Genomic DNA, 17,013 nt, shown 5'->3' on the forward strand with positions numbered 1-17,013 from the left:
AACGGCCGCAGCGGCACTGGGGCCGCAGCCCCTCTCGACCACGCCCCTCTCTAGAAAAGACAGGCCACGCCCCTTTATGAAGAAAACCACGCCCCAAATCACACTAGCCACGCCCCTTTGTGACCATGGCCACGCCCCTCGCTGGGCTCCGCGCCGGCCGCGTCCCCAGAGGGGACCGGAGGGACCGGACAGAGTGGACAGGGGGTGTGACCGGACACTGGGTGTGTGAGTGGGCATTGGGTGTGCATGGGCATTAGGTGTGAGTGGACAGTGAGTTTGAGTGGGCACCGAGTGTGCGCGGTAAGTGGGTGTGACCAGACAGTGGGTGTGAACGGACACAGGGGTGTGAGTGGGCAGTGGGTGTGAATGGATACAGGGGTGTGAGTGGACAATGGGCATGACTGGACACTGGGTGTGAGTGGACAGGGAGTGTGACCATACAATGGGTGTGACTGGACAGTGGGTGTGAGCAGACAGAGTGACGGTGGGTATGAGTGGACACTGGGGTGTGAGTGGACACTGGGTGTGACTGAACAGTAAGGTGTGAGTGCACACGAGGATGTGAATGGACACAGGGGTGTGACAGGACATGGCTGTGCACAGACACACACACACGGAGCACAGGTGTGCAGGGAGGCACGGACACCTGAACGTGCCCACACGTGGGTGAGCACAGAAGCACACACAGGTGCCCTTGCACACCTGTAAGAACACAGGCACTCCCGACTCCCGTGCACACCCCCACGGGTGACACACCCACAAGGGTGACACACCCCCACGGGCAGGGGTCGAACCTGCCACCTCCCCACCCCACACAAACACCCCAACCTCAGCCCCCAGCCGTGGGGTGGCACCAGCAGCTCCCTGGACCCCCATAAACCACCCCAGCCCTGGCACTGCCCCCCGGGGTGGGTGGGATTGGGGGTGCAGGGGGGTCTGGACAGCCCGTCCCTCCCCATCACACACGGCCATCTTCAATCAGGAAGAAATATAAAGCATACAGAGCAATTATAAGGAAAAAATAATAAAATAAATCAGTTCATTCATTGGCGGGAAGGGGTGGGCAGGTGAGGGGCTCCAGGTGTCCACCCCTAGCCCTGTGAGCAGGCAGAACACGAGGGGATGGGGATCTCCCCCCAGGGACAGTGGGACAGGGAAAGCCAGAGCGGTCACAGGGTGTGGAGAAACCTGGGTGTGTGTCTGCCCGGCCCCCAAAAACACAAACCCCCCCAAAAGCCCCGACGGGACCCAAAGTTCCTGCTGCAGCCCGGGCAGCCAGAGCATGGCGTGTGAGTTCAGTGCCCAGAAATCATGGCCAGGGCCCAGTCCTTGAGGGCCAGGGTGGCGTCCTGCAGGTACAGCCAGGAGGAGTAGGTGAAGCTCACCAGGTGCTCCCTCACGCACTGCCACGTCACGTCCCCGCTGGAACAACGAGGACAGGGCATTGATTGGGGTCAGGGCCAGCAGGGATCAGGGACACGGGGGGCACAGGAGCCCCCTGGGCTGGGCAGGGCACGGGGACGGGTACAGGGCCCAGGGGAAGGACGCCCAGCTGCTCACCTGCAGGAGTCGAGGCAGCGCTGCCAGCCCCGCTGCAGCAGCGCAGCCAGGCCCTGCAGCAGCGGCAGCAGGCAGCTGTGCAGCAGGAAGTGCAGCAGCTCCCGGGCACACTCGGCCAGGTGCAGCAGCGCCTCGGGCAGCCGGCTCTGCAGCTGGGGAGCAGAGGAGGGGTGGGGTGAGCACACCTGTGACACCCCCATCTCACCCCTCCCGCCCTCCCTAGCGCCCCAGAGCTCCCCCCGCCACTGCCCCCTTGTCTGGAAAATCCCTTCGCCAGCATTTCACTCCTGGACAGCTGAGAGGCCTCAGAGGAAAACAATATTATCTCATTTGCTTCTCCTGGGTTTGGCTGCTTTGGGATGTGGTTGGAGATTGTTTGTCCGACAGGTGATTGTTCATTAGTTTCATGTGAATTGTTTTTGGCTTAATGACCAATCATGGTCAGGCTGTGTCAGGACTATGAGGAGAGAGTCACGAGTTTTTAATTAGCATCTTGTTAAACCTTCTGTACGTATCCTTCCTCTATTCTTTAGTATAGTTTTAGTATGGTATTATTTAATAATCGAACATATTAATTATTAATGTATTATATTAATATACTATATTAATATATTAATATATATTATTATATATTGATTTATATTATATTATAGTATAATATAGTATAATATAGTATAGTATAATATAGTATAGTATCTATATATTAATAATTAATTATAAAATAATATAATTATTATTTTTACATTATTTTTATATATTATTTTATATAAATTAATATAATTATCCTTTTATAATCTAATATAGATTATAACAATAATAAATTAGCCTTCTAAAAACATGGAGTCAGATTCAGATAATTTCCTTCCTGCCACAGGGAACCCTGAATCACCACCCTCCCCAGGTTCCCTTTTCTGCAGCACCCAGCAGACAGGGCAACAGGGCACCCACGCTCTGTGGCCCCGATGCCACCCCAGGGGCACCCCCTGTGCCCTCCGCACTCACCCAGTCGCCGAGCCAGGGCAGGCTGCCGTGGAGCCAGGCGAGCAGGGCACAGCCCTGCTGGGTCACAGCCCGGGCCAGCTCCCCGGCCGTGCTCCAGAGCAGCTCCAGCTGGGGCCACAGCACCGACAGCGCCACGGAGCCGTGCTGGGCCAGGCTGTGCTGCAGCCACCTGCAAGGGAGCCTCGGGTGAGGGCAGGGCTGGGCAGGGAACCGGGGGCACACAAACAGAGGGCACGGAGAGATGCCACCATGGGGAGAGCTCCAGTGTGAGCTGGAATAGTTCTGGGCAGGCTGGGAACAGCTCCAGTGAGAGCTGGAATGGCTCAGGCAGGGATGGGAACAGGAACAGCTCCAGTGTGAGCTGGAATGGCTCAGGCAGGGATGGGAACAGCTCCAGTGAGAGCTGGAATGGCTCAGGCAGGGATGGGAACAGGAACAGCTCCAGTGTGAGCTGGAATGGCTCAGGCAGGGATGGGAACAGCTCCAGTGAGAGCTGGAATGGCTCAGGCAGGGATGGGAACAGGAACAGCTCCAGTGAGAGCTGGAATGGCTCAGGCAGGGATGGGAACAGCTCCAGTGAGAGCTGGAATGGCTCAGGCAGGGATGGGAACAGGAACAGCTCCAGTGAGAGCTGGAATGGATCAGGCAGGGATGGGAACAGCTCCAGTGAGAGCTGGAATGGCTCAGGCAGGGATGGGAACAGGAACAGCTCCAGTGTGAGCTGGAATGGCTCAGGCAGGGATGGGAACAGCTCCAGTGAGAGCTGGAATGGCTCAGGCAGGGATGGGAACAGGAACAGCTCCAGTGAGAGCTGGAATGGCTCAGGCAGGGATGGGAACAGCTCCAGTGTGAGCTGGAATGGCTCAGGCAGGGATGGGAACAGGAACAGCTCCAGTGAGAGCTGGAATGGCTCAGGCAGGGATGGGAACAGCTCCAGTGAGAGCTGGAATGGCTCAGGCAGGGATGGGAACAGGAACAGCTCCAGTGAGAGCTGGAATGGCTCAGGCAGGGATGGGAACAGGAACAGCTCCAGTGAGAGCTGGAATGGATCAGGCAGGGATGGGAACAGCTCCAGTGAGAGCTGGAATGGCTCAGGCAGGGATGGGAACAGGAACAGCTCCAGTGAGAGCTGGAATGGATCAGGCAGGGATGGGAACAGCTCCAGTGAGAGCTGGAATGGCTCAGGCAGGGATGGGAACAGGAACAGCTCCAGTGAGAGCTGGAATGGATCAGGCAGGGATGGGAACAGCTCCAGTGTGAGCTGGAATGGCTCAGGCAGGGATGGGAACAGGAACAGCTCCAGTGAGAGCTGGAATGGCTCAGGCAGGGATGGGAACAGCTCCAGTGAGAGCTGGAATGGCTCAGGAAGGGATGGGAACAGTCCCAGCTCCCTGCCCAGCCCTCGTGGGCTGCCCAAGAGCCCCATCCCAGCCCCAGGAGGCACCCAGGGGTGTCACACACCTGTAGCCCTGCAGGCTGGCACGGGACACCTTCTGCCAGGCCAGCTGGGACACGGGCAGCACGCCGGAGGAGCGCAGCAGCCGGGCACAGGACGAGGCTGCAAGACAAAGGTGAGCTCCTTGAGTGGCCCTGCCTGTCTGTCTGTCCCCTGACACGTGTCTGTCTGTCCCCAGGGGCTCTGGGGGGGCACACAGCTCGAGCTGTGCTGTGGAACCCCTCGGGAGATGCTCCAGGAGGGGACAGACGGACAGAACCCCCTGAGCAGACCCTCCCAAAGGGGAACAGGCAGTGCTGCAGCACCTCCATCCCCCAGCTGGACAGACGGACAGGCCCCAGTGCTCACAGCAGCCGCAGGACACAGGCAGGGACACAGAGGGGAACAGCCACAGGAGGGGTCCCAGGGAGCAGGATCACTCCTGGGCAAGGGGGAAAAGCCTCAAGCTTGTGACAGGGAAGGTTTGGTTGCAAACAAAACCCAGTTCCTCCCCAGAAAGGGTTTTATGTGACAGGGAAGGTTTGGTTGCAAACAAAACCCAGTTCCTTCCCAGAAAGGGTTTTATCTGACAGGGAAGGTTTGGTTGCAAACAAAACCCAGTTCCTTCCCAGCAAGGGCTGCGCAGGCTGCCCAGGGCCATGGTGGAGCTCCCATCCCATGGGGGGTTTAAAGGCCACGTGGATGTGGCACTTTGGGGATGGGGACAGGGCTGGCCTGGCAGTGCTGCCTGGTGCCCCCACAGCATTTCTGACCCTGGGTCACCCCATGAGTGCCTGGCCTACCCTGGAAGGAGCCGTGTGTGTGCACGTCGTGCAGCAGGAACCCAGCAGCCAGCAGCAGCAGCACGAGCAGCAGCCGGGCCCAGGGCAGGCCCCGGCCCCTCATCCTGCACAGCAGCTCCTGCACGGGGGGAGGACAAGGCCCTGTCACTGTCACCGCAGGCTCCTGGCACGGGAGCCAGGACAAGGCCCTGTCACTGTCACTGCAGGCTCCTGGCACGGGAGCCAGGACAAGGCCCTGTCACTGTCACTGCAGGCTCCTGGCACGGGGAGCTCCAGCACAGCAGCACCACCCACCCCTGGCATCCCCGCTCCTGCCAGAGACCTCAGCTATTCACAGTGCTCAGAGTGACCCCTGCATGGACTGCAGTTTGTGTGGGTTATCAGAGCACAGCTCTGCCTGTGCTCTCCAATTTCCATCCGTTTCTGCTGCAGTGTCTTAAGTGAGAGGTCACTTTGCCAGATGTGGCAGGAAGGATGCAGAAACACATGGCCACGCTTCCTGCACTAAGTCTGTCATTCCCAGGCAGGAAAGACACATCTGAGGGGGGACAGAGACATCTGCTGAGCAGCTGGGGTTGGACAGGGACCAGCACACGTGTCCCCAGCATGTCCTGCGTGCGTGTCACTATGGGGCCCTGGCCCTGCACGTGGCCAGCAGCAGGAGGGGCTGGCCAGAGCCCAGCACAGAGCTGAGATCCCAGCCTGGCTGCTGGCTGGTGCCTGTCCCCTCCTGTCCTGTCCTGTCCCCCACCTTGCAGGCGGTGTCACAGGCGGCCACGTCCGAGTCCCCTCCTGTCCTGTCCCCTGTCCCATCCTGTCCTCTCCTGTCCCCTGTCGCATCCTGTCCCCTCCTGTCCCCCCCTGTCCTGTCCCGTCCTGTCCTCTCCTGTCCCTCACCTTGCAGGCGGCGTCACAGGCGGCCACGTCCGTGTCCCCTCCGGCCCCCCTGGCCGCCAGCTCCTCGTTTGTCACCTTGAAGGAGCGAACCGTTTCCTGCAGGGACTGCTGCACCTTGGGGACAGCAGGGGCTGTGTCAGGACCCCCCTGGTCCCCACAGAGCCCCCCGGGCTGCCATGGCACCATGGGCAAGGGTGGGTGCCACGGGGACATTGCCAGCTCAGGGAGCTCTCAGGGCAACACAGGGACACTGCCAGCTCAGGAGCTGTCCCAGCAGCACGGGGACATTGCCAGCTCAGGAGGTGTCCCAGCAGCACGGGGACACTGTCCCAGCCCACAGCTGCCACGGGGACATTGCCAGCACAGGGACACTCTCCCAGCTGCCATGGGGACACTGTCCCAGCAGCACGAGGACACTGTCCCAGCTGCCATGGGGACATTGCCAGCCCAGGGACACTGTCCCAGCCCACAGCTGCCACGGGGACATTGCCAGCACAGGGACACTCTCCCAGCTGCCATGGGGACACTGTCCCAGCAGCACGAGGACACTGTCCCAGCTGCCATGGGGACATTGCCAGCTCAGGGACACTGTCCCAGCAGCACGGGGACACTGTCCCAGCCCACAGCTGCCATGGGGACATTGCCAGCTCAGGGACACTGTCCCAGCAGCACGGGGACACTGTCCCAGCCCACAGCTGCCATGGGGACATTGCCAGCTCAGGGACACTGTCCCAGCAGCACGGGGACACTGTCCCAGCCCACAGCTGCCATGGGGACATTGCCAGCTCAGGGACACTGTCCCAGCAGCACGGGGACACTGTCCCAGCCCACAGCTGCCATGGGGACATTGCCAGCTCAGGGACACTGTCCCAGCAGCACGGGGACACTGTCCCAGCCCACAGCTGCCATGGGGACATTGCCAGCTCAGGGACACTGTCCCAGCAGCACGGGGACACTGTCCCAGCCCACAGCTGCCATGGGGACATTGCCAGCTCAGGGACACTGTCCCAGCAGCACGGGGACACTGTCCCAGCCCACAGCTGCCATGGGGACATTGCCAGCTCAGGGACACTGTCCCAGCAGCACGGGGACACTGTCCCAGCCCACAGCTGCCATGGGGACATTGCCAGCTCAGGGACACTGTCCCAGCAGCACGGGGACACTGTCCCAGCCCACAGCTGCCATGGGGACATTGCCAGCTCAGGGACACTGTCCCAGCAGCACGGGGACACTGTCCCAGCCCACAGCCGCCCCGTCCCCTGCCCAGCCCTACCTTCTTGCTGCTGCTCTCCCAGGACTGCAGCAGGTGGTTCAGCAGCAAGCTGTGGGTGAGGAGAAGACAGCGCTGGCCCAGGAGCCCCCAGAGGAACTCGGGGGTGCCAGAGGCTCTGCAGGGGCACGCTGGGCCCCCGCAGCGGGCACTGACCTGGACTGGGCGAGGTGCTTGGTGTAGAGCTGCCTCCAGACGCTGAAGCTCAGCGGGTCCAGGCTCAGGCACTGGCTCAGGGAGGTCAGGAGCTGGGCAGGGGGCACAGCAGCTCCTTAGGGGGGACCCTCACCCCACAGGTGCCACAGAGGCACCAGACAGAGCTGCAGCGCCCCTGCCCACAGAGGGGTGGAACTGGATGGGCTCCAAGGGCTCTGCCACCCAAACCATTCTGGGATTTGCTGATTCCTATCCTCCCCTGGCAGCAGACCCCTGCCTACAGCAATGTCTCCCTGCGGACAGAGTGACAAAACTCTCCTTTGTCCCCTTAAGAAGGAAACAAGCCCACAAGTTTCTCTCCTGGATTAGGTGAAAAGACACCTCATAGGACCTGGGGCACCTCACCTCAAAATTAAGGATGGCCAATTAGCCAAGAGCCAAAAAGTCCCGCCTGAGCAATTTACCAGAAAAAGAAGAGAAACCGATCCCTTTTGTGAGGTGTTTTACCAAATGCACAAACCTCTTACACCTGGCTCTGTTTTTCTCTGTTAAGAGTTTTGTTATTTTAGTTTTTATTAAACCTTTTTGTTTCCAACCCTACCCTGGAAGCCATTCTGCTGCTTTTCTGCCTTCTAAGGTAGCTGAGTATGAAAAATGCCTATTTTATGGTTGGCTTTTTGCAAACATTCAAATGAATATTATATGGCTTATGTTAGAAAGTTATGCTGTATTAATTTTCTTGAGTAGTGTGTTAAGTATAGTTTTAGGTTATAACATAACGTTAAAATAGAAACTATGCTATGTAAGATACTTTTTTAAAGAGAGGACTGAGGTACTCTGACTGAGATAGCAGCCACAGGACACCCACATCTTTCAGAGAAAGAGAATTTATTGCTCCATTATCAGGAGAAATTAACTTCTTCCTGCCTTGCTCAGCCCTGGAGATGCAGTCGGGATTCAGAGAATGAAGCTGACACTGACCAGACAGAATCCTGTGTTTGAATGGAATTTATGCATCATGTATGAGGTATATGAATATGCAACAGGTTATTGTTTTTAAGGGTTAATCCTCTGTTAATGTGTGTCCTTTATTTGGCTTATTTTGCCCAGAAAGAGGTACCTGGACATCCGTAACTCTTTGTTTTCATTGTCTCATATTGTCCTAATCCTAAATGTCCAAATTTCTATTACTCTAATTATATTGCTATTTTTATAACCATTTTCTTACTATTAAACTTTAAAAATTTTAAAAGGAAGTGATTGGCATTTTTCACACTGAGCTACCTTAGCTGTAAAACAGATCTGCAGGAGCTTATGAGCCTGACTCAAGGAGACCCCTATTCCACCTGCCCTGCCATCCCCATCCTGCTGAGAGCGCTGCCACCTCTCCCTGGAGCCCCCAGCTGTTTCACCACCTTTACAACCATTTCCAACCCCTCCCCGGCCGTTCCCGGCTCACCTCCTCCTTCATGGCGGGCGGGCAGGCGGGCGTGGCGCGGGACAGGAAGGAGGGGAAGTAGGTGTGCAGGGCAGCCTCGGGCCGGGCGCCCAGCGCCAGCACCTTCAGCCGCGGGTACAGGCGCCGCAGCTGCTCCTGCAGGCTGGGGACACACACGGGGCTGATGGTGGGCACCGGGGGCGCACCAGGGGGGCACCAGGGCACCCTGGGCACGGCTGTGCCCCGATGGAGCGGCGTACCTGGGGGACAGCGAGTTGTTGGGCATGAAGGCGAAGTCCAGGAGGGGGAAGAAGTCCTTGGGGCCGATCATGCCGAAGCCTTTGGTGAGGTTGGGGTGCATCCTGCACGAGAGAGGCCTGAGCTGCTGGGGCCTGGCACGGGCAGCGCTGTGCGGAGCCCCAGGGCACAGGGGGGTCACTCACTCACATCAGGAGCCGGTCCAGGTAGGAGACGGCGTACGGGGACAGGGACTTGATGCCGAGCACCGGGAGCATGACACCGAGCCACACTGCAGGGACAGCAGGGAGCTCTGCTGGGCTGTGCTGCACCCAGAGCACCCAGAGCACCAGGGACAGCAGGGACAGCAGGGAGCTCTGCCGGGTGCTGCACCCAGAGCACCCAGAGCACCAGGGACAGCAGGGACAGCAGGGAGCTCTGCCGGGTGCTGCACCCAGAGCACCCAGAGCACCAGGAACAGCAGGGAGTTCTGCTGGGTGCTGCACCCAGAGCACCCAGAGCACCAGGGACAGCAGGGAGCTCTGCTGGGTGCTGCACCCAGAGCACCCAGAGCACCAGGGACAGCAGGGAGCTCTGCTGGGTGCTGCACCCAGAGCACCAGGAACAGCAGGGACAGCAGGGAGCTCTGCCGGGTGCTGCACCCAGAGCACCCAGAGCACCAGGGACAGCAGGGACAGCAGGGAGCTCTGCTGGGTGCTGCACCCAGAGCACCAGGGACAGCAGGGAGCTCTGCCGGGTGCTGCACCCAGAGCACCCAGAGCACCAGGGACAGCAGGGAGCTCTGCTGGGTGCTGCACCCAGAGCACCCAGAGCACCAGGAACAGCAGGGAGCTCTGCTGGGTGCTGCACCCAGAGCACCCAGAGCACCAGGAACAGCAGGGAGCTCTGCTGGGTGCTGCACCCAGAGCACCCAGAGCACCAGGAACAGCAGGGAGCTCTGCTGGGTGCTGCACCCAGAGCACCCAGAGCACCAGGGACAGCAGGGAGCTCTGCTGGGTGCTGCACCCAGAGCACCAGGGACAGCAGGGAGCTCTGCTGGGTGCTGCACCCAGGGCACCCAGAGCACCAGGGACAGCAGGGAGCTCTGCCGGGTGCTGCACCCAGGGCACCAGGGACAGCAGGGAGATCTGCCGGGTGCTGCACCCAGAGCACCCAGAGCACCAGGGACAGCAGGGAGCTCTGCTGGGCTGTGCTGCACCCAGAGCACCCAGAGCACCAGGGACAGCAGGGAGCTCTGCTGGGTGCTGCACCCAGAGCACCCAGAGCACCAGGAACAGCAGGGAGCTCTGCTGGGTGCTGCACCCAGAGCACCCAGAGCACCAGGGACAGCAGGGAGCTCTGCTGGGTGCTGCACCCAGAGCACCAGGGACAGCAGGGAGCTCTGCCGGGTGCTGCACCCAGAGCACCCAGAGCACCAGGGACAGCAGGGACAGCAGGGAGCTCTGCTGGGTGCTGCACCCAGAGCACCAGGGACAGCAGGGAGCTCTGCCGGGTGCTGCACCCAGAGCACCCAGAGCACCAGGGACAGCAGGGACAGCAGGGAGCTCTGCTGGGTGCTGCACCCAGAGCACCCAGAGCACCAGGAACAGCAGGGAGCTCTGCTGGGTGCTGCACCCAGAGCACCCAGAGCACCAGGGACAGCAGGGACAGCAGGGAGCTCTGCTGGGTGCTGCACCCAGAGCACCCAGAGCACCAGGAACAGCAGGGAGCTCTGCTGGGTGCTGCACCCAGAGCACCCAGAGCACCAGGAACAGCAGGGAGCTCTGCTGGGTGCTGCACCCAGAGCACCAGGAACAGCAGGGACAGCAGGGAGCTCTGCCGGGTGCTGCACCCAGAGAACCCAGAGCACCAGGGACAGCAGGGAGCTCTGCTGGGTGCTGCACCCAGAGCACCCAGAGCACCAGGAACAGCAGGGACAGCAGGGAGCTCTGCTGGGTGCTGCACCCAGGGCACCAGGGACAGCAGGGAGCTCTGCTGGGTGCTGCACCCAGGGCACCCAGAGCACCAGGGACAGCAGGGAGCTCTGCCGGGTGCTGCACCCAGAGCACCCAGAGCACCAGGGACAGCAGGGAGCTCTGCTGGGTGCTGCACCCAGAGCACCCAGAGCACCAGGGACAGCAGGGAGCTCTGCTGGGTGCTGCACCCAGAGCACCCAGAGCACCAGGGACAGCAGGGAGCTCTGCTGGGTGCTGCACCCAGAGCACCCAGAGCACCAGGGACAGCAGGGAGCTCTGCCGGGTGCTGCACCCAGAGCACCCAGAGCACCAGGGACAGCAGGGACAGCAGGGAGCTCTGCTGGGTGCTGCACCCAGGGCACCAGGGACAGCAGGGAGATCTGCTGGGTGCTGCACCCAGGGCACCCAGAGCACAGCAGGCACATCCCTGGGAAGGGCCCCAGGGCAGAGGAGCAGCACGCTGCCTGTCCTTCCAGGCAGGATGGCTCTCTCACACCCAGCCCGGGGAATTGCACCTGCGGATCCCTCCCAGCCCTTCCCCAGCCCTCAGCAGCACGAGGGGAGGCTGCTGCCAGTCCCAGGGGATCCCACACTGGCTCTCACCTTTCAGGCCCTCGTGGAGGTCGGTGAAGCCGGCCTGCCCCAGTGCCCAGAGCACGGTCAGGCACTTGGCCGGCCGGCTCTGCTGGGAGCGCAGCACCTCCAGGTACTGGGGAGAGAGGGGACGCTGGTGGGCACAGTGACACCCACAGTGCCACCCACCCATCCCAACCCAGCCCCAGCACCTCCAGGTACTGGGGAGAGAGGGCACCTCAGTGGGAACAGTGCCACCCACAGTGCCACCCATCTGTCCCCAGCACCCCCAGGGACTGTGGGACAGAGGGCACCCCAGTGGGCACAGTGCCACCCACCCAGCCCAACCACACCTGCAGCCATGGCACCAGCAGCCCCCAGCCCCTGGAAGGGACCTGCAGCTGCAGGTGAGACCAGGAGCCATTCTGGGGCAATAGAGGGACCCCAAAGCCAGCTCTGGGGGTGCAGGGGGAACCCCAAACCCAGCCCTAGGGGTGCAGGAGGATAGGGGATACCCCAAAGCCAGCTCTGGGGGTGCAGGGGGAACCCCAAACCCAGCCCTAGGGGTGCAGGGGGATAGGGGATACCCCAAAGCCAGTTCTGGGGGTGCAGGGGGAACCCCAAACCCAGCCCTAGGGGTGCAGGAGGATAGGGGATACCCCAAAGCCAGCTCTGGGGGTGCAGGGGGAACCCCAAACCCAGCCCTAGGGGTGCAGGGGGATAGGGGATACCCCAAAGCCAGCCCTAGTGGTGCAGGGGGACAGAGAAACCCCCAAACCCCGCTCTGGGGGTGCAGGGCTGTGGGCAGGGCAGGCAGAGCCCACTGGGGACCCCAGTCCCTCTGCAGGGGAGGGCTCAGGGGTCCGAGGGCTCTGTGCAGCGGGGTGCAGGAGCAGCCCCCCAGGTTCACAGCTCCCCCAGCCAAAGGCAGCCCAGCCCAGCCCAGCCCAGCCCAGCTCACCTTGCCCAGGCTGGCGGTGGCGACGCGGGGCCGGTACAGCAGCAGGGCCTGGATGCAGATCCTGTAGCCGTGCAGGGACTCCCCTGGAACGCAGACGGGGCGGCTCCTGCTCAGCACGGCCCCCGTGAGGAACCCCAGAGGGGCACGGAGGGGCAGGCACGGGGAGCTCACCTTGGGCCTTGTCCAGCTCCTGCAGCATGCTGTAGATGCAGTGGTCAAAGAAGAGCTCCAGGACGTCGGAGGCCTTGGCCAGCAGGGAGCGGATGATGCTCCTGAGCTCCCGGCCCACCAGGCAGTACGGGTAGTCTGGGGGAGGAGAGGGGACAGTTCAGCGAGACCCTGCTCTGGGGAGCTCCAGCAGGGCTGAGGAACCAGCCCAGCGTGAGACAGCACAGGGAGTGCCTCTGCCTCATCCTCATCCCAGCTGGGCAGCTCTGGCCTCCTCCCCAGGGACCCTGTGGCATTCACATTCTCTGGAAAACTCCCTTCACTCAGGATTTTTCTGCTGGGAAGCCTCAGAGAAAAGGAAAACTATTCTTATCTCATTTGCTTCTCCTGTGGTTTGCTCATGTGGGATGTGTTTGGAGATTGTTTACCCACAGGTGATTGTTTCATTGGATTCTGGGTTTGGGGTTCCCCTGCACCCCCAGTGCTGGGTTTGAGGCTTCCCCTGTCCCCCTGCACCCCCAGATTCTGATTCTGGACCACCCCCAGGTGATTCTGCTGTGAGCTGTTTTGACTCTTTGGCCAATCAGGGCCAAGCTGTGTTGGCACTCTGGAGAGAGTCACAAGTTTTCATTATTAGATTCTTAGCATTCAGTAAGTATCTTTGCTGTGTTCTTTAGTACAGCATCCTTTAATATAATGTAGTATCATATAATATAAATGCTTCTCTGTGCTGCAGAGAACTCTGCACCCATTCTGATGTTATTTGTTCTCTGCAGCACTCAGATCCACCTTCCTCACAGCCAGAAAACTGAAAGCACTGTGTGCACAGCCACGGGTCTCACAGCTGGGGGAGCCCCAGTTTGAGACGCAGTGTCAGTGTGTCTGCGACGGGAGAAGGCTGTCTGTCTGTCCTTGTGGGGACAGCCCAGGGCAGTGTCAGTGTGTCTGTGACGGGAGAAGGCTGTCTGTCTGTCCTTGTGGGGACAGCCCAGGGCAGTGTCAGTGTGTCTGTGACAGTGTCAGGCTGTCTGTCTGTCCTTGTGGGGACAGCCCAGAGCAGTGTCAGTGTGTCTGTGACAGTGTCAGGCTGTCTGTCTGTCCTTGTGGGGACAGCCCAGGGCAGGGGCAGTGTCAGTGTCAGTGTGTCTGTGACAGTGTCAGGCTGTCTGTCTGTCCTTGTGGGGACAGCCCAGGGCAGGGGCAGTGTCAGTGTCAGTGTGTCTGTGACAGTGTCAGGCTGTCTGTCTGTCCTTGTGGGGACAGCCCGGAGCAGGGGCAGTGTCAGTGTCAGTGTGTCTGTGACAGTGTCAGGCTGTCTGTCTGTCCTTGTGGGGACAGCCCAGAGCAGTGTCAGTGTGTCTGTGACGGGAGAAGGCTGTCTGTCTGTCCTTGTGGGGACAGCCCAGAGCAGTGTCAGTGTGTCTGTGACGGGAGAAGGCTGTCTGTCTGTCCTTGTGGGGACAGCCCAGGGCAGGGGCAGTGTCAGTGTCAGTGTGTCTGTGACACGGTGACGGTGTGTCTGTCCCCGGAGCCACTTTTGCTCCCCATCCCCATCCCCAGCGCCCCAGGGCAGCAGCACACTCACCGTGGGGGTGCTGGCTCAGCACGGGGTCGCTCCTGGGTGCCTGCAGTTTGTAGTTGAGGTACCCAGCCAGGTCCTTCACCCACACCGAGGGGTTCTCGGGGAACACGCTGCGGCTCTTGTGCAGCTCCCTCTGCAGCTCCGCCAGGTCCAGCTGCCAGGGACGGACAGACAGACAGACAGACAGACAGGCTCAGCCGGGGTGAGCGGGACCGGGCAAACAGCACAGGGAGGAGACAGCTCACTCTGTGTCCCAAGGGGCATGGAGGGAATGCTTCCAGCTCCACCCACATGGAACACCCTGGAGCTGCGTGGCCTGGGGCAGCTGGCCCTGCCCAGGGAGCCCATCGCCCCAACCATGGCCAGCAGAGACCTGGGCATCCCACCTGGTGAGAGGAACTCCACACAAACCAGCTGGTGCCACACAGGGAATGACGCCTGTCCCATCAGTGAGGTGACAGAGGCTGTCCCCTGAGCTCTGGCTGCCCTGCCTCCCCAGGGAGCACGGGAATGCCACCCAGTTCTGTCACTGTGGGCAAAACTGGATGTGCAGGGATCCTGGAACCATGCAGAGAACCCCACCCAGGGCAGGGGGATGCAGAGGGAACCCCCTCGTTTGGGGCAGTGGAGGTCCCAGGGCATGAAGGGGATGAGGAGGAGCTGAGCCAGCAGTGCCTGCCAGCCCAGGGACACATCACCCCAACCCAGCCTGACTCGGCCAGTTCTGGAACCCTCCGTGCCCAGACACGACCAGGACAGGCAGGACAGACAGACAGACAGGCAGGACAGACAGACAGACAGGTTCTGCAGAGCCAGCCAGGGCACAGCAACTGCACCAGCGACTCCCAGGGCCCCACCAGTGCCACGGGGAGGAGGTTCAGCCATCAGAGGCTTCCTTGGGGATCCTCCCAGACACGGCAGTGAGGAGGGGAACGAGAGACCCCCTTCAGCCATGGGGAGCCAGAGATCCCCTTCAGCCATGTCCCACCATCCAAGGGGAACCACAGATCCCCTTCAGCCATGTCCCATCGCTCAGGGGAACCAGAGATCCCCTTCAGCCATGTCCCATCGCTCAGGGGAACCAGAGATCCCCTTCAGCCATGTCCCACCGCTCAGGGGAACCAGAGATCCCGTTCAGCCATGTCCCACTGCTCAGGGGAGCCAGAGATCCTGTTCCAGCCATGTCCCACCACTCAGGGGAACCAGAGATCCCCTTCAGCCATGTCCCATCGCTCAGGGGAACCAGAGATCCCGTTCAGCCATGTCCCACTGCTCAGGGGAGCCAGAGATCCTGTTCCAGCCATGTCCCACCGCTCAGGGGAACCAGAGATCCCCTTCAGCCATGTCCCACCGCTCAGGGGAACCAGAGATCCCGTTCAGCCATGTCCCCCTGCTCAGGGGAACCAGAGATCCCCTTCAGCCATGTCCCACCACTCAGGGGAACCAGAGATCCCCTTCAGCCATGTCCCACTGCTCAGGGGAACCAGAGATCCTGTCCCAGCCATGTCCCACCATCCAAGGGGAACCAGAGATCCCATTCCAGCCATGTCCCACCGCTCAGGGGAACCAGAGATCCTGTCCCAGCCATGTCCCACCATCCAAGGGGAACCAGAGATCCCATTCCAGCCATGTCCCACCGCTCAGGGGAACCAGAGATCCTGTCCCAGCCATGTCCCACCGCTCAGGGGAACCAGAGATCCCGTTCCGGCCTCGTCCCGCCGCTCGGGGCAGCTCCTGCCGCGGGGGATCAGCCCGCAGGTGAGGCTGGAGCTGCTCGGCACGGCCCCGGTCCCGGTGCCCGGCCCGGGCTCACTCACGGCTTTCAGGGCTTCCTCCAGCGAGCGGCTCCGGCCCGGGGCCGCTCCCCCGTCGCTGCCCGGTGCCTTCCTGCCGCTCTTGCCGCCGTGCTGCTTCCGCTGCGGCGGCTCGGGGGCCGCGGCCGGGGGCACCTGCTCCTTGTTCTGCTTGCGCAGCGCCCGCTCGAAGCCCAGCTGGAAGATGGTGCTGGAGGTGGCGATGGGAGCTGCGGAGGGGACACGGGGACGGGGACGCGGTCACGGGAGCGCCGCGGGCAGCGGCGACACGAGGCCACGGCGATGGAACCGGGGCACCGGAGCGAACGGCGGCTCCCGGCCGGAGCGGGGCCCCGGGGTTGTGCACAGCACCCGCACGGACCGCATTTTCCCCCCCGGGCTCCGCCGCCAGGCTCGGGGAGCCCGCCCGGCCCCGGCCGCCGCTCCGGTACCGGCGGGATCCCCGGAGAGCCCCACAGCTACACCCGCCTCTCCCCGGGACCCGCCGGGGACCCCCGGCCGCGCCACGCGAGGCCCCCGGTGCCCCACACAGAGCGCCCCCGGACCCACGGGACCCCCGCCCGCCGCGCCGGGGCCCGCGGGCGCTGACACTCACCGGGCACGGGCAGAGCGCGACCGGCGTTGGCCTCTCCCAGGGCACGGCGGCTGCCGGCGCCGCCCGCGGGCCCCCGGCGGCCCTTGCGCACCACCTCCCAGCGGCCGGGAGCGGCGCCGGCCGTGCCGGTGCCCAGGGCCGCTTTCGCCGCCGCCATCGAGACCCGGAGCGCCACGGGCGGCGCCGGGCCGGGGCCAGGGCGCGTGCGCGCGCGGCTGCCGCCGATTGGCTGCGCCCTGGGATACGCGCCGCTTGTGCCGGCTGCCACGTCCCCGCCCCGCCTCGCCGGGGAACGTGACAGAGCGGACATGGCCCCGCCCACCGAGGGGCGGGATCAGCACAGGACACCGCCTCCTCTGAGACCCCGCCCGCTGAACGGCCACTATGGCGTGAAAGAGGCGGGGCTTGAGGGGAGCTACTCTGGTGACGTTTACAAAGTGGGCGGAGTCAGAGGGGGGCGTATCCATTGGGTTCGCGCCACAGCCTGCGCAACCGCCCCGACATGGCGGGGGCGGAGCCTCGCGAGCGGCTGAGGGCGTGTCTATG

At 62.0% G+C, this 17,013-nt stretch overlaps 1 protein-coding gene across 1 annotated transcript; it reads right to left on the minus strand.

Moving 5' to 3' along the window:
• Positions 1-1,262: 1,262 nt before the first annotated feature.
• TMEM214 (transmembrane protein 214) lies at positions 1,263-16,624 on the minus strand. The gene is made up of 17 exons (XM_054293424.1): positions 16,468-16,624; positions 15,876-16,081; positions 14,062-14,212; positions 12,480-12,614; positions 12,309-12,391; positions 11,378-11,483; positions 9,009-9,090; positions 8,822-8,923; positions 8,583-8,724; positions 7,124-7,215; positions 6,971-7,019; positions 5,698-5,811; positions 4,801-4,918; positions 4,024-4,120; positions 2,563-2,731; positions 1,561-1,712; positions 1,263-1,422 (listed from the first exon to the last, which is right to left on the minus strand). Exons 1-17 carry the CDS (start codon positions 16,622-16,624, stop codon positions 1,296-1,298), a joined length of 2,082 nt encoding a protein of 693 aa, XP_054149399.1. The 3' UTR covers positions 1,263-1,295.
• Positions 16,625-17,013: the final 389 nt, after the last annotated feature.

This window comes from Melozone crissalis, unplaced genomic scaffold (genome assembly GCF_028551555.1).
Source record: "Melozone crissalis strain CALT ecotype California unplaced genomic scaffold, PUWL_Pcris_2 ptg000150l_1, whole genome shotgun sequence".
Taxonomy (NCBI): Eukaryota; Metazoa; Chordata; class Aves; order Passeriformes; family Passerellidae; genus Melozone; species Melozone crissalis.